General features: G+C 39.0%; 1 protein-coding gene across 1 annotated transcript in view; it reads right to left on the minus strand.

Moving 5' to 3' along the window:
- The window catches only part of Fhit (fragile histidine triad diadenosine triphosphatase), an 810,295-nt gene that overhangs the window by 175,530 nt on the left and 606,783 nt on the right, over positions 1 to 27,982 (minus strand). The window contains exon 5 of the mRNA XM_051206707.1: positions 8,578 to 8,646. Coding sequence (XP_051062664.1) covers positions 8,578 to 8,646 — 69 coding nt within the window. The remainder of the gene's footprint in view (positions 1 to 8,577; positions 8,647 to 27,982) is intronic.

Genomic DNA, 27,982 nt, shown 5'->3' on the forward strand with positions numbered 1-27,982 from the left:
GCTGTCTTTGAAGGCCCTTAGTCCACATACATGTGGTAACAAAACTCTCTCAGATGGCTTCTCTGTAGTTGGAAGATGACTTCTGACCTGTTCCCTACCAAATTCACTCTACAAACTACTCACAACAGTCTGTCAGAATAATGATAATACTATTACTACTCATGTAAATTATGATAATGGATATTTATTGAGTACTTCTCATATATCTTAAGGTTTCATATATAAGAAGCTATTTGGTTTTTAAAGCAATCCTACATATATGTTAGACATGAAGAAACTGAGGCATGGAAAAGTTGGTCAATTTATAAGTCCATGGACTAGAAACTGAACATGGAGCAAGCTGGATCTAGATTCCATACTTAAACTTACATGATGTTACCACAGAAGTACATTGCATCTCCTTTTAAAACTGAATGAGAAATTTCAGCTACCCTCATGAAGGCTGACTAGGCTGTAGAAATAATGATGCAAATGGTGCCACTCTTGTCCTCCAAGTCCATGATAGTCTCATGATCATCCCTGGTAGTTCTAACAACAGACAGAAAGGGAATGTACCTTTCACATAGGGATCTGACTAATCATTTCATTTTTAAAATTCCAATATGATCTTTGATAAGAGACAATAGGCTTCATCTCAATGGCTTTCATGCTTTGGTATTTTGTGGTTTTGAGGGCAATGAAACTACTGTCTTTTGGGTTTACACAGGAAGGATGAAAATTAAACAGATTTTTGCACTCAGTTCCATATAATAATAATAATAATAATAATAATAATAATAATAATAATAATAATAATCCCTCAAAGATCTCTGGATTTAAAAATCTCTATAATTGTCCTACTTAATTTGGTACTCGCCCATCACCTGTGGCTAATGTGAACTGAGATGTATCAGGATTGTGCAAAATAACCTGGGTTTCAAAGACATAACATAAGAGAATATAAATATATTATTAGTATGATATATTTTATAATATATATCTGAAATGACAAGCTTATGGTTGTTTTGGTTTAAAATTCTATTCATAAATTTAACTTCATTAGTTCATTTTCATATGTCTCAATCTAAAACAATCCATAAATATTCTTAGATTTTTACTGGTGAGTACTGACTACTGTGGACTGGGGGCATGAATAGCAGATATCGCCTGATGATAACAAAAGCAAAACCTTAGCAGCATTATAACACCTCTCTGCTGGCATGTAACATATGCATTTCAATGATAAATATTTTGTTCAAATTATAGAGGTAATGGGACTTCTTATAAAATGTATTAGTAATATATGAATACTTTATCCAATGCTTGACTGCCAATATCCAAAAAAGCAAGATCACTTACAAATTCTTTAGAATATAAAACTTGTATTAATTTCGTTTGCTTCCCTCTTCATAATTCTTGCTCATTTATATGTTATTTTGAGAGAGAGTGGGTCAAATATATGGGATCTTTTCTCTTTGATGCCATCATAATTTCCACTGATAAAAATATATTCATGATTAATTAATATCCCTCTTTCCTCTGCTTTATTTATCTGTTTGTGATCATAACTTATTATTAGAGTAGCCTTTCTCTTCTCTGAGTCAGACATTCTCAATCCTAAAAATATGGATTCAGAAGAATTTTTGCTTGGTAGTTTGTTTATTGCATCATAAGTTTCCAAACTGTTAAGATCTTTGATTTTCAGTGATTTGTTAGCAGTTATGTCAAGAACATTCAATATAAAAATGAAAAATTTTAAGTACACACATAGCCCATTATTTAGGCATGGTGTTTCATAGATGCTTGACTGCAGCCATCAGTGAGACTAAGTATTATCCTGTGAGAGGCATGACAGAAGACAGAGGGACATCAGACACAAGAATACTATAGAGCAAGCATTTTCCATCTTCACTACATAGCACCTTCTAGCTGTACTGTGAGATATGGCTAAAGATTGAATAGGCACATGGAATCTTCCCAGTAATGTCTCATTTAAGAAACGATGAAGAGGTTTAATGAAGTTCTTTTGCTATGAATATCATTTTTAATAATGTATTACTAACATGCAACTGCAGATATTCAAGTGACTTAGAGAAAATGTGAGAAAAACGTGACCTAGGATGACATCTTTTTAAAGCAAATTCTAATAAGACAAAGACTCCATAAAAGTGGCATCTTTTGCTATGGGGCTCATACAGGGACCTGAAATTCACCATTGTTTATTTTGCTTTCCTTTTTTGATCTCATCCATTTATGTACAATGAACTCATTATTGTTTTTGGAGGTTTTCATTCCATCATTATCATCATTGTCTTTTGCCACTCTGCAATGCTTGGTAAGCACTACTCAACATGAAACCAACCTGATTTTTTCTAATATTCATTCGTTATGAAGAAATAGGAGCAGAAATAATTTTTAACCTGCTAAAATACTCTTTCCTAATTTTACCTTCTCCTGTGAGGGATTATAAAAATGTAACTGGATAGCAATGTGGCATAGGAAACAGCAGTCCAGTTCTCTTAAGTTTGGTATCCAAAAGAACAAACAAAGATGTATATGGGGAGCATATGAGGCATATCAATTAATTAAAAGTGACTGTATTTATCATACTCATATTCTTTGACTTAAGAGTCTCAAAGAATGCAAAACCACATAAAGCTGCAATTTCCGTGTGAACAAGAAGCCTTAATGTCTGCATTCTAAAGTTCTCACAAGCTCAGAGGCATACCAATCACCAGGAAGAGATCAGTGAACCCAGAGGGAGAACAGCTAATTAACTGTCTCACTGAAACATTCCTTCCTTTTTGTAAAATCAACTAGGGATCCATGAACTTTGAGTACATTGTCAAATGATGTGTGAAAGAGATCCAAGTTCAATGATAAACATCATCAGCAATATAATGCATCTCTCAAGCCTTCAGGGCCAAAAGACCTGAATTTGAGTAAATTGATTTTGTTTATGCATTGCAATAAGCCAAGCAATTGTTTTTCATGACATGCCTGAACCCATGGTTGCTCTGTTTATAAAGTTCATGGTTGAATTTTTCCAATTGCTGGTTGCAATTGCCCTTTGCTTTAATATTAGGCACTTCTTTTTAAAGACAAGGAATAAGTTTATATACAGTATGAAACCATAACCATTCAGTGTCACTCATAAACATCTGATGAATTGACCAATCCAGCTACAAGTGTACTTATCTGAGCCACAGTCAAGGTAAGTCTTACTGAGCTAATGAAATGATGTACTGTGGCATTAAGTGATGGGCACTCCCCTCCTCCACATTAGCTATGCATGCTCTTTGATCCAAGGAACCATTTGTGTCATCATCATAATCTTCATCAACTTGTCAAGATAATAGAGGTCTTGGAGAGTTCAGAGAAGGCCTTATATAATTCATGCAAGTTCCAAGAAAATAAAACACAGACTTTGTGAGCTGTACATATCCATAGAAAAAATAGTGAAAAGGGAGCTGTACGTTTTAGAAAGGTTGCATTTACACTCAGTTTTGGGAGAGAAAAGAGGCTCATGCTCTGAAATGTGGTGGTTGAAAGGTGAGTAAAATGCATAAGGACAAGTCTAGGACACAAAGCTTGAGGGAGAAGAACAGCAAATGAACTCCAGGACAACAACCGAAGGATGAAAGTAGAAAGGTTCTGCAGCCTACTTTCAGCAAACCTCACATCTATATTTGTTTCAGGAAGACAGATCTAGGTTTCAGGGGGGAAAGTTACTTATCGTCCTTGACACAAGTCTACCAGACTTGCTTAGCAATCAGACAAGGTTTATAATTGCTTCTCCGAACCTTCCTGGTATGCCACAAATTTCAGCCTTCTGCAGCACACTGATTTCTGAACAAAGGGTTCTGTTCCATCAATGCCCCATTAAATTAACCTTAGATGGCTGATGGCACCATGTTCCATTCACATCCAGTGAGGCCATGAGTTAATGAATCAACCCCCTGAAAGCAAGATGCACTCTTTTTAAATTATGTTTTAGCTTGTAGGGGATATCAAGTTCTTGAAGTGTGACTGTTGTCCTGTCATACGTGAACGTAGTTAACAGATATTCACTGAGGGCCCACCCTATACCAGACTAGGTCCCTGCTCTCAAGGCTTTACAATGCACTTAAGGGATGCAGATGTTTGCATATAAACTAAAAATTATCTTGAGTGAGTTATTAAGGATGTAGCAGGCATGCTAATAGGAAGGAGCTATGGTGGTAAGGCAAGGCTGGTTATTTTAGCTAACGCAAGAAAAGAGTAAGAAGTGTTCTTCTAGGAGGTGATCCTGACCTAAGATTTGGATAAAGGCACAGACCTCTATGAACAGGAACAGGTGTCAGTCATTGCAGGCAGAGAACAATTTGTACAAAGGCCCTGAGGTAGGAATCCCAGTGCTAAATTTGACAAAAGCCAGCTATTTGAGAAGGCAACTCACTGGTGGCAGAAAAGTAGGCAGGACCCAACATTGAATGTGAAGAAATCACTTTGGGTCACACTAATGTGAATAAGCAAACAAACAGGAAGTAGAAACAGATGTTCCAGACAGTTTGGCATGAAGTGCTGAGCCCAACAGATGTTTCAGAGAGCAGGAACATTTAGATGGTAGAGATTGGAACAGGGGCTCAAACTTAAAAGACTTTGGGAACTAGCACTGTTTATACTGGTCTCTGGGTCTGCATTTGTGGGAATTACTTTAATGCTCAGGGTGAGGAAACCCTGTAAAGACACATGTGAATCTAAGTAAGAGAGAATCGTGGGAGCTCTATTGACCTACAGCACGAGTTACATGCTTAACAGTGTTCAGTCTCATTAGAAAGCACTTTTCAGACAAAAATGAAGCACATCATTAAAAAGTACTTGGCAGGGAATGGCAGAACACATGTGAGGAAGCAAGCAAAGCTTACAGATCATCAATATGCAATGCTGAGCTAGAAAAAAAGGCAGGAAAAGGCTGGAAATGATGAAAAATTGAGAGAATACAGTCTCATAAAAGTCAAGAAAGAGTTACATCTTGAATTTCTAAGAACTAAACAAAGAATGCTTTGTTGGGCAGCTGCCCAAGTGCCATAATACTAACAAGAGAAAAGCATCATCTTTTTACAGAGCTCACAGATTCAACAAGTAGAAATACATGGGAGAATGGGCCAGATATGAAGAGGCAGGAAGTGCAACCATGTGGTCTATGCAGTGACCACACAGACTTCTGAACTATCATGACCTGAAGGGATCTGAGGATGGAATTCTCTTCCTTTCACACAAAGGTAATTCTAAGTGTTAGAAGCCTTTTTCCTAAATGTGATTTATCCTTTTGACATCTGTTTCTTTGGAGCCCAATATTCCTAGATTTCTGTTTAGAAGCCACACAGAACATATTAATGGCACATAGAACATGTTTAATGTCCTTTCAAAAATTTTTCTAGAATGTTAGAAACTGTGTTTATGTCATCCTCTATCTATACATACTATGTTTCCCTTTATAAGTATCTTTGTCCTGCAATCTTCATCCCCTTTTTTCTATTTCCAGAACTTGACTTCCTGTATATCTTATGTGAATCTTCTCCAGTTATGACTATTCATCTTAAAACCATGCTTACAAATAATGTAACCTTGTGGCAAATTTAACCTAGGACTTCTTTCAGTACCACGTTGTAAGACTGCAGTAGTAGGAGTGCAATTACATTTACCGAGCTTGGTCTCTTGCTGTTTCTATTTGCCACACATCTTCCTCCAAGGCAGCCTATTTGTTGTGTCATAAAGAGATACATAATCCACAGTGAGTGATTTCATCAGTGTAAAGAATGTCATCCCTCATCACCCTATCATTTCTGATTAAGATCACTCAGTCTAATGTACATTACATCTTGTACCACTAATGTCTGCATGATGCCTCTTTCTGGACACTACCTTATTACATACTCAAACGAGAGAAGCTTCTCAAACAAAGAAGATTAAGCTGAGGCTGAGAACCTAAAGCCAGAGAGAAAATTGGAAACATGATGTTTTAGTCACTCTGGAAAATAGTGCTAAATGAGGACATTCAATAGCATAGCTTGAAATCTAGATTACCCATCACTTATCCTCTGTATATGTTCAAAGGCAAAATTAGCAATAACAACAACAATAATGAATAGAAATCTACTAATAACTGTTTAGTATGCACCGATCCTCAGGATCTGCTTTTAGGAGCTGTACTTCAAGCTTTAGAGTGATAAGCATCAACTATTTTAAAGATAAGAAAATTAAGACACAGAAGCCAAATGAGTTTATTGACTGTCACTAAGTTGCAATGAACTCGAATCTGTTCTTCAATCTCTTTCTAGTCTCATATTACTATCTCTGAAAAGCGTACTATAAGCTAATATTGACTGAAAAATTGTTCTTATGACAATTACTTCTTCATATAGTGGGAATATACAGGATGTAGTAACACATTATTGCTTTATCTGGGAGTCTAGATATGCCACTAGAACATGCTAGAAGAGCGAGAGAGCACTAGATAAGAGGCCAGAACTGTGCAATACCAGCCATTGTGTCTTGAATGGAACTGAAATGTGTCCACACAGATTCTGTCAACAACACATTTGGAACATAAACAAGACTCAAGATGACTGACCAGCCTAAGAAAACAGTGTTTTCAAGCCCTTCGCATGCCAATCCAGCAGCATTCACTTGTATATAAATCATGTGGTAATTTATTCATTAAAATACCCTCTACTTGGCAACATTTTTTAACCTTGGTGTATATTAATGAGCTGTGTACTTGTGTTTCTATCTATCTCTGTATAATGGTCCTGTGATTCTGATGTTCTTCCCACATTGACTAAGCCATTACCAATCCCCAAACTGCATCCTCCACCTGCTGAAACTAAGTTCACTTTAGAGTGTTTAGAAGCATTGGGAAGCCCAGGCTATGACAGCACCTGCTTTTACACCTACATCTGCATCAGAATCGCCTACAGGGTTTCAATACATGTGATAAGTTATTCCTATGTGCCTTTGCCATCTACCCAAACAAATCTCTACAGAAAAAGATATCCCTAAAAAAATAATAGGGGTTTTAGCTACTGTGTCACAAATCAGCACTGACACTGGTGGCTGAACAGTGTCTACCCTCCACGACTTCACAGCAAATGTTGGAAAATCCATTAAGTGATCCACCAAGTCCCAGAACAGACTTGTTACATGCTGACATTCTATATTTACAATGTTTGGATAGCCATTTTAATTCCTTGCTAATTAGGAAAAACCCTATGAACATATATAGAGATGTATGTGGCCCCTTGGGGACAAGTGAAGATCTTATCTTCTAGTTGACAGAGACACATAATAAACAGAAAAAAGTAAAACTAAAAGTAGAAATTGTTTCCAAAGGACGGAAGAGGCAAATCAAATACATGACTAATATCTGTCTATCTTATTTGACACCCAAGGCAGATGTTGCTAATCAAGACAAGCACCTTTCCTTGTTACAGCTAAAGTGCTTCAGAAACAGCCACTCTAGCGTATTGGAACCACCTGATCAGCTCGCAAATGCATGAAGTATATTTCCCCTTCCATTGCTATAGTTAGTATGTAAACTGGAATGACTTACATTCTTTTCTAATCTACTCTATCATAGGCAATGTTTAATACAGCACATGCAGACACTGGAAGGTTCTCATGTGGACAAGACCCTAGATTAGAGCTGTGCAGCCTTTGATGGTTCATATCATGCTGATGTGACATTTATGTCTTTGGGTGGAATTATGAAGTCATCCAACTTTTAAAATGTTCACGAGATACAAGTCATATGCATATCATTTAAGCCAACCTAGTTTTTGTTGAGGTTGACTAAAAATTCCACTTTGAATATATGTTCTTTAGAGAAAACACTTGAGTTCAAAAGTGTGCTAAATGCAAAGGCATCGTGGTTTTCATATGTGTACATGTTAGTGTTCACGAATATGTATATACATATGCAAGAAGAGGTTGACATTGGGTATATTTCTCCATCACTTTTCATATTGTTCTTTGAGATAGGGTCTTGGTGACTATACAGCTCACTGATTTGGCTAGACTGGATTCCAATGAGCTCCAGAAATCTTCCCATCTATTTCATGACCATTTTGCTCCTAGTGCTGGGGTTACAGACATGCATGTATTGCCACTCCAAGTTTTTCATAGGGTGCTAGGGTTCTAACAAACTCAAGTTCTCATGCTTGGAGTGGAAGCCATTTATCCATTAGGCCATCTCCCCAGCTGCCTAAGATAGCACATCCATCTCAAAACTCATATGTCACTCTGCTTAATTTCTACTAGGGACACTTTACACTCAGTATCATGTCTTCACTTAGATATTAAGTGTCCTGGTAAACATGACAGCAAAAATCACATGCAAACATAGTTTGCTATTCGGTTTCATTAGTTAAAAATCATTATAATTCATTTATTTTACCCCAATCATCCGTCACTCTAAGCTTGTTAGCTTCTACTTCCACTTCACAAGCTCTACTGGATAGAATATAATGTCTGGCACGACATCTAGTTAATTGAGTTGATTTCATCACCATGACAGGGCCTGTGATCAAATAATAAGGTCACAAAGGACAGACTCACCTCATCATAGATGCTGTCATTTCTGTGGAAGTCCCCTGCCTTCCTGGGAAGAATGTGGACATGTACATGCTGAAATTATAAAAGAAAGAAGAAACGTGTTTAATTCACCTTCTATCTTTTGACTTGACAGTGCAGCTTTTCTGAAGGCTGATTACTCTCCACTGGTTCCTGCTGTATTATCTTCAGAGGAAGATGATGTCCACCTTCAGAAACAATATTTGAAATCTGCTGAGAGTAAAGAAGCATAAAACAAGAGGGACACTGGTGGCATATGAGAGTTTGAGGGAAATGTCAGAGAACATTATTCATCACTGTCAGTCTGGGTTGTAGTTAGCCAGTGCTTTGAAATGACAGTACATCTTAAGAAATGGCTGTTGTGACTCTGAAACTGACAAGAGATAAAAATTAGCCAACAGAGAATAAGTAACTGGTGAATTAGTGAAAGGACGTAGTATGGGCCAAATCAAGAACAATGGCTTTGAATAATAATTATATAACTATAGGACAGACAGTTCTTATTCACTCTTATTTACTGTGACAACCAGAGCTTGTATTAGTACTGGTCAGTATTTTGTTTAGTATTCCCACCATTCCTTTACAAAATGATCTTCATTTTACAGAAGAAGTCAGTATTCAGAGAGGTCAGAGGTCCAGCTCCATAGAAAGTAATTGAGTCCTCAAAGGAAATGATGTCACATGACTCTTATCTTCTTGTTCCTTATCAGCATACACATTAATTCTGTGAACTTAATTTTTTTAATTTAAATTAAATTTAGTGTGTGTGCATGTGCGTGCGCATGCATGCATGTGTGTGTGTGTGTGTGTGTGTGTGTGTGTGTGCGTGTAGGTCACATGTGAAGGTCAGAGGACAATACGAAGCAGGTTCTGTCCTTCTACTTTCTGCATTTTGGGAATTGAACTCAGGTAGCCAGTCTTGTTAGCAAGTCCCTTTACCTGATAGCCATCTGACTGGTTTTTATTTTACTCTTTTAAATTCCTCATTTTCCTGGTCTAGTCTATTAAAGCACCAAGGTAATAATAAACACAGCACTCTTATTAATCAGAGGTCATGAATCAAGGATCACAGCATCTCTAATTTAATATATATTCTTCAAGGCTAAAGTGCTATTTGAAAGTTTCACTCTACCAATGGCATCTATTGTAATTCTCTCTAAACATAAACCTTATCCATGCCCTTGAGCTATAATCCTGCATTTGCTATTAATTGCAGACAATGGGAAATGGAAAAGCCAAAGTATGAAAAGACAGGCAAATAATCAAAGCATATGCCCTATCAACTCCACCATATCTTGATTCTTGAGGTTGGGCTACAGCCGTGGACCTCCAGTAAACAGTGCATGAAATGTCTGGGTGTCTTTGTGTACAAAGAAGGGAGAATGAGAAGCTATTTCAGAAGAGGCAGCGAGCTAGGCTGTCCAAGGTGAATGAAAACAAAGAGGAGTTTCATATCAGCTCCTGAGTACAAAGTCCCCAAATAGTAACATATTACTGCCACAATATCCTCTAGTCAATGATAAAGGCAATCTCAAACCCTTCAGCATCAGGGACATAGGCATACTTAAGTCTCAGACTATGAGAGCAAAGACAGAGATTCAGAAGGAAACAGACATGGGAAAGTAAGTTACAAACTATCCAGGAACCAAATTCTTTAGTGTGTGTGTGTGTGTGTGTGTGTGTGTAAGTAAAATAATTTATTTAACTTTATGTGCATTGGTCTGAAGGTATCAGATCCCCTATAACTGGAGTTACACATAGTTGTGAGCTGCCATGTGGGTCATGTGGGTGCTGGGAATTGAACCCAGGTTCTCTGGAAGAAATGCCAGTGCTACTAATCACTGAGTCATCTCTCCAGCCCTAGGAACTGAATTCTTAAAAGATAGCTCTACTACATGGGCCCAAGAAGAAACTAACCATGCTCAGTATCTGAATGATTCAGACATCAGATAAGACAAGGAGGGGAAATGGCTGGTACAGGATGAGAGCCCAACCAGGCTTCACTTGTAAATCCTGATAGAATTCTTTCCTCTTCTCCTTCCCCATCAAGACACCTTTTCTCTTTCTTCCTTGCTGTCATCTACCTACTCTCCAACCCATTTCTTACATAGAAGTCATCATAATTCTCAGATTAGTGTTCTATACTCAAACTGCCAGAGAACACAGAATATAATAGTAATGGCTTTTAACCAGAGTACAGTATGCACTATATAGTTGGACTTCCTATGTACTAGTTGTGTTACCTTGCAACAGCAGGCCTGTGGCTCAGCATCTTTCTCTGTACTACAATATTCTCACCTTATAGGCCTAAAGCAGCAAGTCTGCTAAGCACATGGCTGCCATATGTCTGTAGTGCTACCTAGCACAGTGTTCTCAATATATGCAGATGCAATGGGGGTTTCTTTACTGTTAAAAATGCAATCTGAGGACCAGAGGTCACATTCAGTGACTGGTTTTTATGTTACCAAGGATGTTATTTCAAAAGTTCCTTAAGTGGTGAGTGGGGCACTATTAAAGCATCTCCTGCAGAAATTGTTTCTGTTGCCTTGATTAGTGTTTCCCAAACAGCAATAAATAGCTATGTATTGCTCAAATTAAGGGACTTCAAATTTACCTTCTAATAATTCCCCAAGGGACACTGATCAAGGGTCACACTTTGGGAGCCACTGACTAAGCCCATCTCTTTTGTTCTTAGGTCTACTTTTGTGAAATGCACAGAGGTAACACTTTGTTTGCCCTGCCGTTCTGTGCTGTGTGGAAACCTATCTTCATGTGATGGCTGCCCAGGCTTTCAGCACCTAGATCATCCTCTCTGTCTGTCCTCAAGGCTAGGCCAGACTCCTGGGTCTGGACCTGTCTCTGATTCCCTTTGTATACCTTCCTCCTCTAGGCTCACTCATCAGAGCTATACATATATATGTATATATACATATATACATATAATATATATACATATATATAATATAATGATAGCATATATATAATATTGATAGCATTCAGTCCTGGAAACACTGCTTTCCATTACTAGCAACTATTCAAAACTTGCCATGATACCAAATACAGTAAACATTTCACTGTCTAGGTGATTTTTCCCTAAAGGCATGACCTCACATCCTCCTGATACATGATATACTGACACAAATTCTTAAATGACAGCCTAAGACAGCCTAATCACAAGATTCTGACAGCTACTCAGCTGCTCAGGACAGAGAAATCATGACAATACCAGCTCAGAGACTTCTAAGGAAGAGAAGTAGGACTCAACTTACAAACACTGTTGCAGGTTATACCCTGCTCAAACGCCCCCTTGGGGGAGGGATGAGAAGGTGCAGCACCAATGACCCAGGCTCTGGGAGTCAGTGAGCAGCAGAGTTTGCTGCAGACTGGTTTATTAAGGAAGTTAGACCTGTGTTTATAACCCTTCTCAAGGTCCTATTGGCTGAGATGGCTGAGTCTGCTGGGTTGTCATTTCCTCATTGGTGTCTCTGGTCAGATGTCACTTCATCAGCCCGCTCTGGGCTTAGAAGCAGGCTTGGCTCAGTGAGGAAGTACCTGCCAAGCAGTCTCATCTCATGCAGGCTGAGGCACCTGGGAAGGATGGCTTTGGGTTGGGTAGGCTGGCTGCAGTTTCTCCTACACAACACAGTAAGTATATAAACCAAGAGGTGACAACTTCCAGAGGCCCAGAGAAGGGAGAATTTTAAGAAATTCATCACTGGTGAATGCTTGAGTTGGTCTCAGTGAGTCTGGGAAGATAACCTGCAAAGCCCATGCATAGATGCTCAGTGCCATTAGTCATTAGTGAAACGCCAATCAAAACCGCACAGCCATATCCACCAAGCCGTCTGTAATCAAAAGACAGTGCAAGTGTGGGTGAGACTGCGAGACATGGAAGCCACAAACACTTCTGCACAGAGTGCAAAATGATGCAGCTGTATGTTTGAAAAACAGTTTGGCAATTCCTCAAAATATGAAACATACAGCCACCAAATGACCCAAAATTATATCCCCAGTATATACTCAGGATAACTGAAACCATGTATGCACAAAACCTCGTGATGCATATTTATAGCAATATTATTCACAATCATCAAAAAGTGGAAACAATCCAAAATGACTACCAACCATGAATGCCCCAATAACAAGACAACGGAAGATGTTTGGGCTTAAAAAGGAAGGAAGCATTATGCTAACTGAAAGGACTCAGATACGGATGGCCAGATATTACACTATTCCATTTATGAAATGCCCAGACTAGGCAAATTCACAGGGAGAGATCAGTGTTTCTTGTGGCATAGTGAAGAGTGGCTGCCAATGGAAACGGAATATTTGGGGATGATAGATGACTTCTCTTCTGGTATCATAGAGTGAGTATGGTCTCACAAGTATTTGAATACATTAAAACCCACTGAAGTTTTTACCTTAACAGTGTGAAGTGTATGGATTTGAGCTCATTAGAGGTGTTGATGGAATGGGAGGAGTAGAGATATAGCTGTAGGAGTACCACCTTTTCTGCCCTGACTCTTCCCGCCTGAACTGTTTCTTCCACTTTTTTTTTTTTTTTAACACATGTATCCATCACCAGAGGATGGTGCTGTCAAAATGAAGTGCTTTTTCCTTATTAGACTGTTTCATAGTTCAATTGCAGGAAATAAAATAATGGCAGGAAAAGGTATAAAAGGCTTTAGGCTAGCCTCTTTATAACTGGATTATCTATGCACCCAGTCACATGAACCTATGTGAACCCCTCTCAGACCACTTCTTGTCACCTCTGAGTCAAGATGTAATGTCTCTCAGCTTCAGCACCAGGTCTGCCTATATGCTGTCATGTCTCACCATGATGACAACAGACTGAACCTCTGAAGATGTAAGCTGCCCAAATTAAATGTTTTTCCTTTAGAAAAGTTGCCATGGGCTGGAGAGATGCCTCCTCTGTCAAAGGCTAGGCTCACAACCAAAAATATAGGAGTTGCCATGATCAGCTGTGTGGTGGTGGTGCACACTTTTAATCCCAGAACTCAGGACGCTCAGACAGGTAGATTCTATGTGAGTTTGAGGCCAGCCTGATCTACAGAGTGAGTTCCAGGACAGCCAGGGCTACACAGTGAAACCATGTCTTGGGAAAAATAAATCAACAATGAAAAAGAAGTTGCCATGGTCATGGTGTCTCTTCATAGCAATAGAAACTCTAAATAAGACAGTGAAACACAAATTTTCCACAATATGATTTGACTAAGCAAGGCTCATGCTTTTCATGAAATTTAGAAAATTTACCAAAAGCTCTCAAATGGCAATAGGCAACTATGCTTACATAATAAATTTGTTCCAATTTGTTGATCATCAAACTTACATATTTAGAGCACAGGAAATATGGAGAAGAAACAAAATCTCTCAGGAGAAAATCAAGAGCATCCAGGTGTTCTCTTGACCGAGGGATAAAAATTCCTTTTCTCCAGAAACATAAGAATGTAAATACTTTCCTTTGTCTCCATGGCCCTGAAGCACACTTAGAAACAAGAATAGAAATTGAAGTGGCCTACTGGGGAGGTGACCCCTAAACACAGCAGTCAGGGCCTGTGGGACAAAGTACAGGAAGAACACTGCAAGTACATGAAGCATTGTGAGGTACTTCTGTGACTGACTAGTTCAGTTCCCTGGAGGAGGGCACCGTCTATATCATGTACCCGAAACTGCCATTCTTGGATTGAGAGAGTCAGGCTATTTATACACTGGTTGAGTTCTTGGTAAGGGATGGGTAATCTAACATGTCTATTTCCTTTGCCTTGAGAGTGAAGAATGACACCCTGCCCCCCCCCTCCCCCAGCAATATCTCAACAGAAACCAGGCCAACAAAAGTATGTCATAGCCATAGAACATGTGGTCAAAGTAATGTGGATAGAGTTCAGATCCCATTTGTAGCAAGTGGTGTCTCATATCTAACACCTGGAATCTCATGAGCTACTGATGGGCTACAGAGTAAGGAGCTTAGTCTCGCTTCCATGTGTGTGTGAGAGAGATAACAATCTGATAAGTGTCTCATCCCTGGTTTCCAACCTGCCAATCAGAAGGGCCTATAGTTCCCACACCAAGCTTGGAGTGGCCGGGAACAACACATTTGTGAGTAGGAATGGCAGCCTCCATTTGGCCACATCTGATTCAGCTGGAACTCTTAGCTCTTTCTGTATGGAGATTTCATGAACAACATAAATGGCAAAATTAATCTATTACTAAAATGAAAAACATTTTTTAAAAGCATACTAAGGATGCAAATTAGGAAACATTAGGGAGACACACAACCGTGTTTTCAGTTTGGAGAAAGGAGAGTGCCTCTTGAAAAACAAATAGCAACCTGAAGGTCCGGCCAGGATGGAACTGTAGGCCTGGGCTTGCCTTCCTGTGCTCCTATCATGCCATTTCATCCCTCGTGCCCCAGAATAGAGGAAGGGAGGAGCTCCACAGAGAGGAACTTGGGGTCCTAGAGATGATGCCAAGGTTCAGATAAGACTGTGTCTCTTGGTGTACGAGGTTTTCTGGTTTTGCTTTTCTATTGGTGTTATTGTTGTTTTATTCTTTTAAACTCATTTCATCTTTCTACATCTATTAAGTGTTTATAAACCAGAAAACTAATTCATGGAATTATTGCCCATGTATTATAGGCACTCATGTTGTTATCTGTTTGGGCTGATATTGTCACATCCTAGGAATGACTTTATCACATGTCAGTCTTCTGAGGACAGCATGAACAACCTGCTTTTACTGTAAACTGGAGGGCTTATTCTGCAGGAAGCTGCGCTGAGCACGTTCTACTCTGGGCCGTCACTATCTCCGGTGCCTGTGCTTTTGACGTGACTGGATCTGCGTGACTTGATATGGAGAGACCTCATCTTCTGCTACTGTAGCCAGGGTCAGCATGACATCACTGGAAGCCACTTCATTGTGAAATAAATGTCAATAGAAATGATGCCATTCACAGAGCTTTGAGGACATTTTAGCATGACCATCTGAGGATTAAAAGGAGTGAGCTGTCAAAACTCAAAGACATACATGAAGGCATACAGACGGCTTCTGAGCCTGCTGACCAGAGAGCTTTCACTGAGAAGGTTGACAATGCTCAGGCAAATGGGTTGTCTTTCACAAACCAGGGAACACAGAGTTTCCCATGTGTTCAAACTGTCCCAGTCAAGTTGGGAAACTTAAAGAAAAAGGATAAAGAATCAATTCTGTTACAAAACAAAACTCCCACAGGGCTGTGGAGCCCCTGTAGAGTTTTGTAGCTTCACACTTGTGTTTTTGAGCCACACATCGCTGGCAGCACTCCAGTGGTGAGTTATAATCATACATCATGAGAGGGATGGCACGCTTCTGATATATGGGCTCTGTACATCATCTGAGCACCACGGATGGGATGATGTATTGCTCTGAGCCACAATGAGCATTTAAAGGAGCTTTAGCAACCAGGCAGTTTTAAATTTCAAATTTTCTAAAACTCTAGGTCTTTTCAAGTCAGATAAAATCAAGGCGAGGGAATGTGATGTCACCAAGTCTGAGAGCCTGCCAACCTGTCATTGCCTTTTGGCTTCAAGCTCAGGAGGAGTGAATAATTGGCAGGCGTTTTTTTGTTGACTCCTCCTTCATAGAAAAGAAGTTCAGGGACCTGAACAAACAGAAGCAAATGTCAATGTATCTATTCTGCCAACTGGCTACTCCTGTCTTCTACATTGTAAGCATGAGCCACTGGTTCATTACCATCCCAAGCATGGCCTGGCAGGAGATGCTGTGATAGGGCACTGACTGAACCCAGGAAGAAAGTTGATAAGCTTCCCAATCTATTTCTATCAAATTCCAAAAAGGGTAGAAAAGAGCCTTTACTAACTTTTGTTTGTAAGAAACAGGAAGCCCTGATAGCAAAAGAGAGAAATGAAGGTGAATGAATGGTTTACAGGTTTCTTGACCAGCGGTGGACATGGGAGCTACTGTCACAATTCAGTCACCTGTCCTATTTTAACTTGTTAATAAGATAGTAATGTAGCTTCTGAGAAAGTAATATGGCTTTATGAGAATGCATTCACTTTGATTAAGACTTACCTGCTGGGGGCAGGTGTGTTCAGAGTAATTACTTTCAATTAAGAAAACAGGTATTGGGAGAACTACCCTCCCCCATTCAAAATCTCACCTCAATAAGCAGAATAATAGGAAAATCTCCCTACTGTCACTAATAGTGACACTAAGAGACAATTACATTTCCAGTGGCATCTCCTGCCCTCCTTCACCAAGTGTATTGAAGGCAAGGACAGTGGTGGAGATACTATCATGAGGAGAGAAACATCTAGAAGTGAGGAATTAACAGACTAATTCCTTTGGCTTCCAGCAGTAGACTCTAACTCTCAAATTATTATAGATTTTTGGTGTCTACTGCCAAACAATGTCTTATGTGGAAAAAAAGGACCAGTTGGCTTTCTTTCATAACAGAGGGCTAATATATAAAAAGGGCAATAGAATATGGGAAGGAATGCATCACTTGCCACTTTGAGGCTGCCACATCTGGAAAGATGGGGTCCCTGCCCAAGCTGTTAAGTGAATTCACAAAATCTATTTCTTTTCTTCTCTACAGAGATACAGAGTTGAAACTTTTTTCATAAGGTAAAAACCTTCATCTATACATGTATAGTAATATTATACTACCTATTTATCCAGAATTTTAGATATTTTTACTTTTATTAGTTATTATTGAGTGAAAATATGATATACCAAGAACTATGCTTAGTCATGTATGCATATATTACATGCACAACCCTACCAAACATACCTTGGGAGTCTCTGTCTGTCTATGTGTTTGATAGGGGAAATGACATAAGATTTTGATGTACAATGCCCTTCTGTATGCTGTGATTATGTGTTTCTCTTATTGGTTGATAAATAAAGCTGTTTTGGCCAATGGACAGGCAGAATGTAGCTAGGCAATAAATCCGAACAAAGAGACAGAGAGAAGGAAGACAGAGTTGAGATGCCATGTAGCCTCCAGGGAAGCAAGGTAACAAGCTACAAGCATCATGGTAAAATATAGAATATTAGAAATGTGTTAATGTATAGGTAGAGCTAGCCAATAATGAGCTTAAGCCATTGGGCAGACAATTATAAATATATATTAAGTGTCTGAGTGGTTATCTTATAAGCTTCTGCAGGAAACCAGAGAGAAACTGGTCATCTAAGTGGGACCAGGCTACATGGCCAAAAGTCTCTTTTTAGCAAGTTGTACAAGGTCATCAAGCTGATAAAGTGGCAAAGTTGAGGTGCTAAGCAGGACCATGAGACACTGACTTATTTTGTCTTATATTAACTAGAACATCTGTGATAGACTCTGTAATGCACATGTAGTTCATGTAATTGCCCAAGCCTAGGTCTTCAGCTGTAAGCAGGCCAGGTAGTATCACAAAGCATCACACACCCTTTCATTGTACAAAATTATAATTGGGTGATAATTTATATATTCCCTCATCAAGTCATATATTTTATGTATATCTGCAGATTTGAGCATTCACATGTGACTCTAGTGGGTGCAACCAAGATGGAAAGTGAATAAAGAAGGGTGGTTCTTATGAAGTCCTCAAAGAACAGGCCACTAATTTTTTAGCTCTGTCAATATGATTAAACCTCCACTGTGTTCCTAACAGAGCTTTGAGAGTGAAAAGAAACATTTTAAAATAAAACAGGTCCCCTCCAGTCTTAATAGAAACCAACCTCAAGCTCTCTAGAAATTTCAAAAGTTGAGTACTCATTGTTTATTTTCACAATAGGAAACAATAGTTATCTTTGCTACTCATTAAGCTCTTACCATATGCCACACATCATACTCCAAAAGCTGAGATAAGCACTTTATCTACAATACTTCAATTATTTATCATGACTTGCATGACATTTATCATCAGAATCATTGCCATTGTTGGCAGATGAGGAAATGGAGGCCATAGAAGTGGAATGAATTGTCTGCTCACTTCCAAATCTGCAATGTGATATCCTATTACAAGTAAGCTCAGACTAGTAGAAGTTCCAAACACTTTTCTCACACTACTTACCCTCAAGACAGAAAAGTCAACTGCAAGGGAGGGCTTTAAACACATTGGAAATCTGTATTTACAAATATTCTGAAGTGTCTTTTGGCTCCTAGTTCACGTTCAGTAACACAAAAACCCCAATTCCTTAAAATTAATTGTCAAGAAGAGAGTACATTTACAATTATTGCTCATAAAGAGGTAGATAAGCTCAAAGGATGCATCAAACTAACATAGCCTAATACACAGGGATATGAGAGGACGCCAGTCCCTACTCTATTGGGCATTGCTCATATGACAACAGAGATGGAAGATGGGAAAACCATTTTAGAAAAAGAGTCTTCCTGGTCAGCCAGAATGCAGGAGCTCTCAGGTCCTCTTGGAATGTGTGTGTTGGTTATTGGGGGTTCTTTGGCTCTTGCTAGGAAGTTAAAAACCTGGGGATGTTATTATCCACTTGACATTGTAATCACTGTATTATGATGGGTTTGGTTTTTGGTAACTGAAACTCGAAGTGTTCTTCCTTCCCTGTGAAAATTCTTCCCCCTACCCTAGTCTTTCAAAGCCACCTTCATTGTACAGAGTTCAGACTCTCCAGGGCTCCTCCAAGGCCTGAATAGTTGGAGAAAAAGTTAAATAAGGTCTACTACAGTACTCTTGATTTCTTAGTTCATATAAAATTTAAAATGTCTAAGTGCTGAGTTTCTTGACCATGCATGTCTTTTCCCTTGAGATTGAGGGTCTCTTGTCACACAAATTTATGACTGACAAACAAAAGCCATCATGAAGACAATACACACATCACTCGTCAACACAAAAGAACATCTTCCCGCCAATGCCACTCTAGTGGTTTGCTCTTTGTAATTGGTTTTTAGAACTCCTCAGATATGCTCTGTGTCTGGATTAACATCTGATTTTACAATCAGTATTGAAAGGACTGACAAGGAGGTTATGCTCATTGCTTAGCACTGACTTTACTATAACAGTCATGATGGCTCCCTTTCAAAAGACAAGAAACCCACCTTGCCTTTGACCTTCATAGATTAACCCGCTCTTTGATAGGTAGAACACAATAAACCATGTAAATATCATTTGCATTCAATATCAAAACATTAACCCAGGTAGTTAGTCCCTCCTCTATCTTTATGTAGAGGATACAATAGAAGAATTGGATGCAAATGTAACAAAGATGACATTTTTCCTTGTCCTCCTTATTTTGTGCCAAATTCACACTGCTTTATAATTCACCCTACACATAATTACTGTTCTTTAATTTATGTTTCAATAAAATGTATAATAATAAATGTTTACTGCTCAATGAATAAACATTGAGCTGAAGCCTTTAATGGGGTTCCATGTTGTGAAGCAGCACCGTGGCTTTCCAGAGATCTAGTCCTCTACTTAATGAGCATCGTTTCCATAATCTGTGCATTATGGCTTAAGCCTCCCTTTAGGAGTATTTTATGAAGCAAAATTCATGATATATTTCTAGTTCAAAGGGGGATAAAAGAAACAGACCAAGCTTCATGCCACCCCCGAGACCGCAACTTGGTAATTATGGTGGTGGCATTTCCTAATTATCTCACTAGTCAGGTGCATATCTACAACAGATTTTGCCTCTAAAATTTGGTTTAAATGAAAGTGATGAGATACTCAGAAAGGACAGCCATGAAGGTCAAGATTGTGCAAACAGACTGACTTAGTGGAGCCCATTCTATAGAAATATACTATGCCTAGCCTAGACCTATCAGTGTGGGGGTAGAGCATAGCCTTGGTCCTGCCTCAACTAGATAATGGGACAGACTTAGTAGACTTCCTAGGGGAGGCCTTACTCTTCCCATGGACCAGATGGGAGGATGGGGGTACAGGGAATGGGTGGGAAGAAAGGAGGGGGAACTGGGATTGGAATGTAAAAAATAAATTAATTAAAAAAGAGAGAGAAAAAGATTGTGCAAAGTCCTTTTTGTGTGTTAAAAAAAATAGACTAGGCAAGAGAACCAACCTTTAAAGGATATCAGGGCACAGTCACTGTGGCCACTTGTGGAACGGAATAAGAAAAAATTGGTTTCAATACTATACAGACACATGGGGAGGGGGCAGCAAGACTGTATAGTGTGTAAAAATGCTTGCTGCCATCCATGACAGCCGGAGGTCAATCCCCAGGACTAACATGGTGGAAGGAGACAACTGCCTTCCACAACTGTCTTCAGCCTCTGCATGTGTGTTGTAGCACATGCACTGAAACATATGTGCACACAAAATTAATTATAAAATATGTGTTAACAAAACAATCATGAAGCTGGAGAGCTGGTTCAGTGTTTGAGGACTTCTGCTACCCTTCAGATGGCCCAGGTTCAGTTCCCAACATCTGAAAGCAGCTCACAGCCATCTGTAACTTCAGTTTCAGAGATCTGATACTTTCTTCTGATTCTGTGGACCCTGGGCATTCATGTAGCACATATACATGCAAGTATACATTCACACACATGATATTAAATAAATGTAAAAAAAATTGGAAGTCACCCTGAAGTAGCTAAATGTAGACTAAATTCTAAGGCGTCATTCATGTTGATTACCCATACATTATTTTCAATATTAGGGTTTTATTTTTTAGGTAAAATTATGTAAGAGAATTTAACACTAACATCATTTCAAAAGGTTAATCTACTTCATATAATATGAACACAATGGGATATTTTGTCCTCTTTGCCAGTAACCAGGACTGAGCTATTTAACTGAAGGGATCTGAAGACACAGGCGAGATCAAGGAACAAAGATTCTTCTTGATAGTATGACAAGCACCAGCTACTCAGCCTCTGCAGAGCAATAACGAGGCATTCAAAGTGACAGCTGTCACTCCATGGTTTGCTACCCTGCTTACTGGTGGGTTGGCACAAGTTATATAAATATTGTCATGAAGGACTAGTTGGCCATTGTCAGAAGTCATAAGTGTTCAGTATAAGTGAGTGTCTCCATGTCTGTGTGCCACATTATGTGTGTGTGGTCATATCTTCTGTGGGAAATTGAGCATATGCTTTGAGTTCCTAGGTGAAAACTGCACTGCCATTTTGTGATGTGCTAGCATTTGTTCATGCCTTGCTTTGAATGTCACTGCGAAAGCTTTCCAATGAAGATTATCTTCCCTTAATATGAGACAAATATAAGATTTTCATCAGTTCGATATTGCTACTTTCACATATGAATTCCATAAAATAAAATACTTGGCATAAATAGAACTTGATGTGATCCAAATTTGATCATATTTCTCTACAGGATTTAATTTATTTTCACAAATTCCACTCTTCTCTTTGTGTGCAAGCTTTTCTATTTTCAAATGTACTTGAATTAAAAAGCATAAAGCTAGGAACAAGGTGGTCAAGAGGGCCAGGGGAAGGGCTGATTGCTAGAATTGGGTTAACTCATCATTTAGATGGTTCTATTTTCCTTTTTACTCAAGGGAGCAGATGCTTATTCCAGAGTAAAACATTTTAAAAATGACATCCTTTTAGTATGGAATAAATTGAAACCAACTGAACTGCTGAGGTATCTTCAGAGGTCTATCCAGTGTGTCACACAAGCATATTCTGACTTTGGAAATCACCTTAGGAAGTTAGCTAAGTCTGTGGTTCATTACAGACCTGTGGTTTGTGATGCATGTACACAGTGGAATATTATTCACTCAGTAAAAGGAAGCACTGACATTTGCCACTATGCTGGAGATGAATCTGAAGCACGTGGTCAAACAATATAATACAGGAATGAAAAAGAACTGAACCTTCCATGATCTTACTTATGTTTGAGAATAAACTCTAAACAACTAAAAAATAGAGAATAAGCAGATCATCAGATTGTGGAAGAGAATGTAAAAATGGATAGATATGGAACAGAAGACACAAAACAGCAGACTTTGAGGATGCATACATCTAGAGATATAACATTCAGCATCAGAAACACATCAAATAGACTGCATCATGTTCCTTACTGTCTACAGGAGACAGGTCCTACAGTCCTACTGGATATCACAATCTGTGGATGCTCAAAATTCTTGAGTAAAATACAGACTTTGCGTCTTTCCTAGATAACATATAAAACCTAATTACAAACATCATATAGCTATCATATCATATTATTTAAAGGGCAATGACCAGGCTGTTTTTAGAACTATAGCTCTGTAGTAGAGCTTAAAGACAGGAATGGTGATGCTTCCTGATGTTCTTTTATTGTATAGGGTTGTTTTGGCTATCCTGGGTCTTTTGTCTTTCCATATAAAGTTGACTATTAGCCTTTCAAGGTCAATGAAGAATTGTGGTGGGATTTTAATTGGGATTGCATTGAATCTGTAGATTGATTTGGGCAAGATTGCCATTTTTACTATGTTTATCCTACCTATCCAAGAGCATGGGAGATCTTTCCATTTTCTGGTATCTTCTTTAATTTCTTTCTTTAAAGCCACAAAGTTCTTATTATATAGGTCTTTTACTTGTTTGGTAAGCATTACACAAAGATACTTTATGTTGCTTGTGGCTATTATAAAGGGTGATGTTTCTCTGATTTCTTTCTCTGTCTCTTTGTAGTTTGAAAAAAGTAGGGCTACTGATTTTTTTGAGTTTATCTTGTATCCTGCTAGTTTGCTGAAGGTATTTATCAGCTGTAGGAGTTCCCTGGTAGAGTTTATTGGGTCGCTTATGTAAACTATCATATCATCTGCAAATAGAGACAATTTGACTTCTTCCTTTCCAATTTGGGTCCCCTTGATCTCCTTTTGTTGTCTTATAGCATTAGCTAGAACTTCTAGTACGATATTGAAGAGATATGGAGAGAGAGGGCAGCCTTGTCTTGTTCCTGATTTTAGAGGAATTGGCTTAAGTTTCTCTCCATTCAGTTTGATGTTGGCAGTTGGTTTTCTGTATATTGCTCTTATTATGTTTAGGTATGTTCCTGTTATCCCTGACATCTCCAAGACCTTTATCATGAAAGGGTGGGAGTGCAAACTCATACAGCCATTTTGGAGATCAGTATGGCAGTTGCTCAGGAAAATGGGAATTAGTTTACCACAGGACCCGACAATCCCCCTCTTAGGCATATACCCAAAGGATTCACATCCATGCAACAAAGACATCTGTTCAACTATGTTCATAGCAGCACTATTTGTAATAGCAAGAACCTGGAAGCAACCTAGATGCCCCTCAATTGAAGAATGGTTAATGAAGATGTGGCACATCTACACAATGGAATATTACTCTGCAGAAAAAAATAATGGTATCTTGAAATTCGCAGGCAAGTGGATGGCACTTGAAGAAACAATCCTGAATGAGATAACCCAATCACAAAAAAGAGGAACACAGTATGTACTCACTCATATATGGATTTTAGACCTAGATCAAAGGATCACCAGCCTATAATTCACACCACAAGAGTAACTAGGATACAAGGTGTATTCTAAGAGATTCATATAAAGTCCCTCACAGAACTGGTAAGGGACAAGTCCCCCAGAGCTCAGGGGAAGTGGGGGGGCAGCGAATGGAGAGAGAAGTAGGAGAAAACGAGGGGGAGGAAAGGAAAACATGTGCGACCAGGAAGATTGAGCCTGGTTAGGAATAGAAGACAGGAAAGAGAGAGAGAGAGAGAGAGAGAGAGAGAGACAGAGACAGAGACAGAGACAGAGACAGAGACAGAGAGAGACAGAGAGAGACAGACAGACAGACAGAACTAGACGGAGAGAGAGAGAACATAAAAGAGGGAGCCAATATTGGTTTGAAGATAAAATTGAACACAAAGAAAGGTCTAGCGAACTACAAGACTGCTCTCAACTAACAATTTGAGCTTCCGTGGAAAGGCTACCATAAATGCCCTTCCAGGAGAGTGAGATCAACAACTAATTTATCCATGGAGCCATCAACTAATGCCTGTTGGAAACAGGAGCAAACACCCATACATAAACACTGAGTCGAACTAGAACCCAGATGCAGATGGAGAGGACAAGACCAGGCGGCAGAAACACATAGAGACAGCTTACCTGAACAAGGAGGAGTTAGCGGGCCACCAGACTGATAGCTGGGAAGCCAGCATGGGACTGACTCAGGCCCCCCTGAATATGGGTCTCAGCCAGAAGGACTGAGCAGTCTAAGGGACCTCAGACAGTGGAGCCAGGATGTATCCCTGGTGCACAAAAGGATTTTGCAAACATATCCCCCATGGAGGGATAACTGCCTTATTCTAGAGACAGGAGAGAAGCCCTAGTCCCTACTTCACATGACCTGTCAGATCTACCTGACCCCAACTGGATGGCATTCCCCTACATATGGAATTGGGGTGGGGGGATGGGAGGGGAGGGTGGTTAGAGTGCATGTGAGAGGGCAGAGAGGGTAAAAGGGAGGAAAAGAGGGAGGGAGGAAGGGAGGAAGAGAGGGAGAGGGATCTGGGATCGACATGTAAAATAATAAATTAAATTTAAAAAAATGCTTTGACTCCAAAATTTAAGTTCAAGGACCAGTTACTGGTGAAAAGGATTTCTATTTTTGTTTCCACAGAAAATGAAAAGATGTGGATTCCTTCCAGACTAATGTGGTTTGATCAAGCCAGACCGCCTGAAACAGAGTACGAGGTGATCCTACATTAAAAACAGCTGGACAAAGCAGCCTTACAGACTACAGCCAGGATTTCTGCATCTTCTTTGAATCTCCCATGACAGCGCCCCTTACCAGCAGGAAGTAGTTTGGAAAGAACAACACCCAAATTCCCAAATATTGTCTATAAGTGTTTGTTTTCATTTAAATGGACTTAGTTATATAAAATAAATTTAAAAAATTAGTTAATATTTAAAAAATAAAGCTCTATAATCACATATAAGAGGCAAAAAATAAATAAAAGGCAATGACAATGTTTTTATGTTTGTTTGTTTCCTAACCTTATCCATTTTGTTTTTTACTGTTTTTTCTTACAATATATTTTGATCATATTCTTTTCCCTTCCCAACTCTTCCTAGATTCCACCTCCTTACCCACTTATATTCTTTCTCATTATTAAGAAAAGAAAACCCAAAACAACCATGGAGTGCATCTTCCAAGGACATTTTTTATTCCTGTTTAACTGAACCCATGTAGAACTTGCAGATATGGAAGAACAACTCTATTAGATGTGGGATCCCTGGTAAGAGGGGATTTTAATATGTTTTGCTGCAAAACAACTGAAGTGTGGGTAACTATATAAACTGATGTACATGTTAAATTTCTTTACTATAGTACTTATTTCAGTAGTTATGTGTATCCAATAATATTAATGTTACATATGTTAATTCTACATAATAAGGACTACTTAAAAACAAGCAAAGAGCACATTTTCATGAAATAGTTATTCCATAATACACTGAAAACAAACAAGTCTCCACAATATACAGGCATTGTTTTGGTAGCCAAAGACTACAAAATGAGTGACTTGGATCAGACCAAATAATGCCCATTCTATAAGAACCTCCTAAATCAGTGCTTGGTTTGGGGATAGGACGATGGTGATGTGAACATTACGAGGGAGCATAGCATTTGAGCCATCTCCCACACTGGAAGCCAGGGAGATTCGTGGAACCATGTATAGTAGATCTGAGGTACAAAAACCGAATACTGCTAAGGCAATAACAATCGAAAAGGAAACAGGCAGTGGCAAGGGCCCAGGAACCAAACCTCATTTATCTTATTATAAACATGGTTGTCAAGTGTAGCCAAATGAGGAATTGGAGAACATGAGGAGGCAATGATACTCCTTTTCTGGGTGATTTCAGGGACTATGGTATGGTGATTGTGTTGATTCAAGTTTTTAGGCTGATGTTGCAAGGCTCACTGCCTTTGGTGTCCCTGCTCAAAACAAATTGGACATTCATGGAAAGAAGACACTGCTATTGAGTATGGGTAGAAAATCTAATTTACCAGACAGCTTACAAAAATGTATACAGTGTTATAGAATTACAGTTCTCAAGACTTCTTAGGAACACTTGGTAGGAACAACACCCTCTGATGGTGTGGGTCAGAGGTGAGGTGTAGCGTTTATGATACTTCTACATCTGTGCTTCTCAACCTTCCTGATGCTGTGGTGACTCCCAACCATGAAATTTTTTTTGCTACTTCGTAACTATAATTTTGCTACTGTTGTGAATTGCAATACAAATATCTGTGTTTTCTGATGGTCTTAGGTGACTCCTGTGAAAAGATCATTCAACAACCCAAAAGGATGAGAGCCAACATTCTACATGGGTTTTTTAACCTTTGATATTAACATTTGGTGAAAAAGACCATCTAAAGGCTATGTATTTCACATGTGACAGAATAATGCAGGGTACTGCTATACCCTGGCTATGGTGGTCAGTGTTGGTTTAATTCATTACATTGGCAAATCAACAATTAGTTTTGTTTAAAAAAAGTTATGTAAAACATCTATGTCAGACACCAGGATACAGAATTTGTGAATTAAGTTTTCCTTCAAAATAATATTGTATCGTCAACAGTAATGTGTCTGTAATATGTCTACAGGGCTATCACAGGTCAGGCTTGAAAAATGACAGAGCCAATGGTGGTACAAGTTTGTTGTGTGTATTAATGGAGAGGCAGTCACCAAGGTGAAATGTTTAAACAACTGTTTCTTCTGCCTTAAGCCTAGTGCCAAGAAATATTGAGCACCCTAGTTCAAGGTCATTAGATGACAGTAACATAGATTCTGGAACTCCACAACCTGAGTTTAATTCCTGGCCCTGTCACTAAAACTGAGACAGCCATTCAACATCTGGAAGCTCCAAGTTCCTCATTTGGCAGATGAAGCTATCTGGTGGGGTTGCTGAGAGAATGGGATGCATTACTATTTGCAAACTTCTCAAGCCAGGTTGCATTTGCAGCTTTCACTCATGTTGTCACCAAAAGATCACTTAAAGTGACTCCTAAATTAGCCACTTTTCTCAGAGATACTCAACCCCACACAAACCTTCTCCGAATGTCTTAAAAGAAAACCTCTAAAAGTTTATTAAAGTCACTTCTCAACTTTATTTTAATGAGTTCATAATTCTTAAATGAAATTGCTCTATTGCAGCCTAATTTATAAATCAGACAGATGTAGAATTACTCTCCTGGAAACCAATGTGGGATTGCATGCATGTGTATGCACACATGCGTGCATACACACACACACACACACACACACACACACACACACACACACACACACACACATACACACACACACACACAGAGCATGACTCAAAGCAGTGCTGTGACTTCCACAGAGCACAGTCTGGAACCCTTTAGTTTCAGCCCATGGGAGAATGAGGCTGAAGGCACAGATCTGGGATTTCTCCTGCAGGG

The sequence above is a fragment of the Phodopus roborovskii genome, unplaced genomic scaffold (assembly GCF_943737965.1).
Source record: "Phodopus roborovskii unplaced genomic scaffold, PHOROB, whole genome shotgun sequence".
NCBI lineage: Eukaryota > Metazoa > Chordata > Mammalia > Rodentia > Cricetidae > Phodopus > Phodopus roborovskii.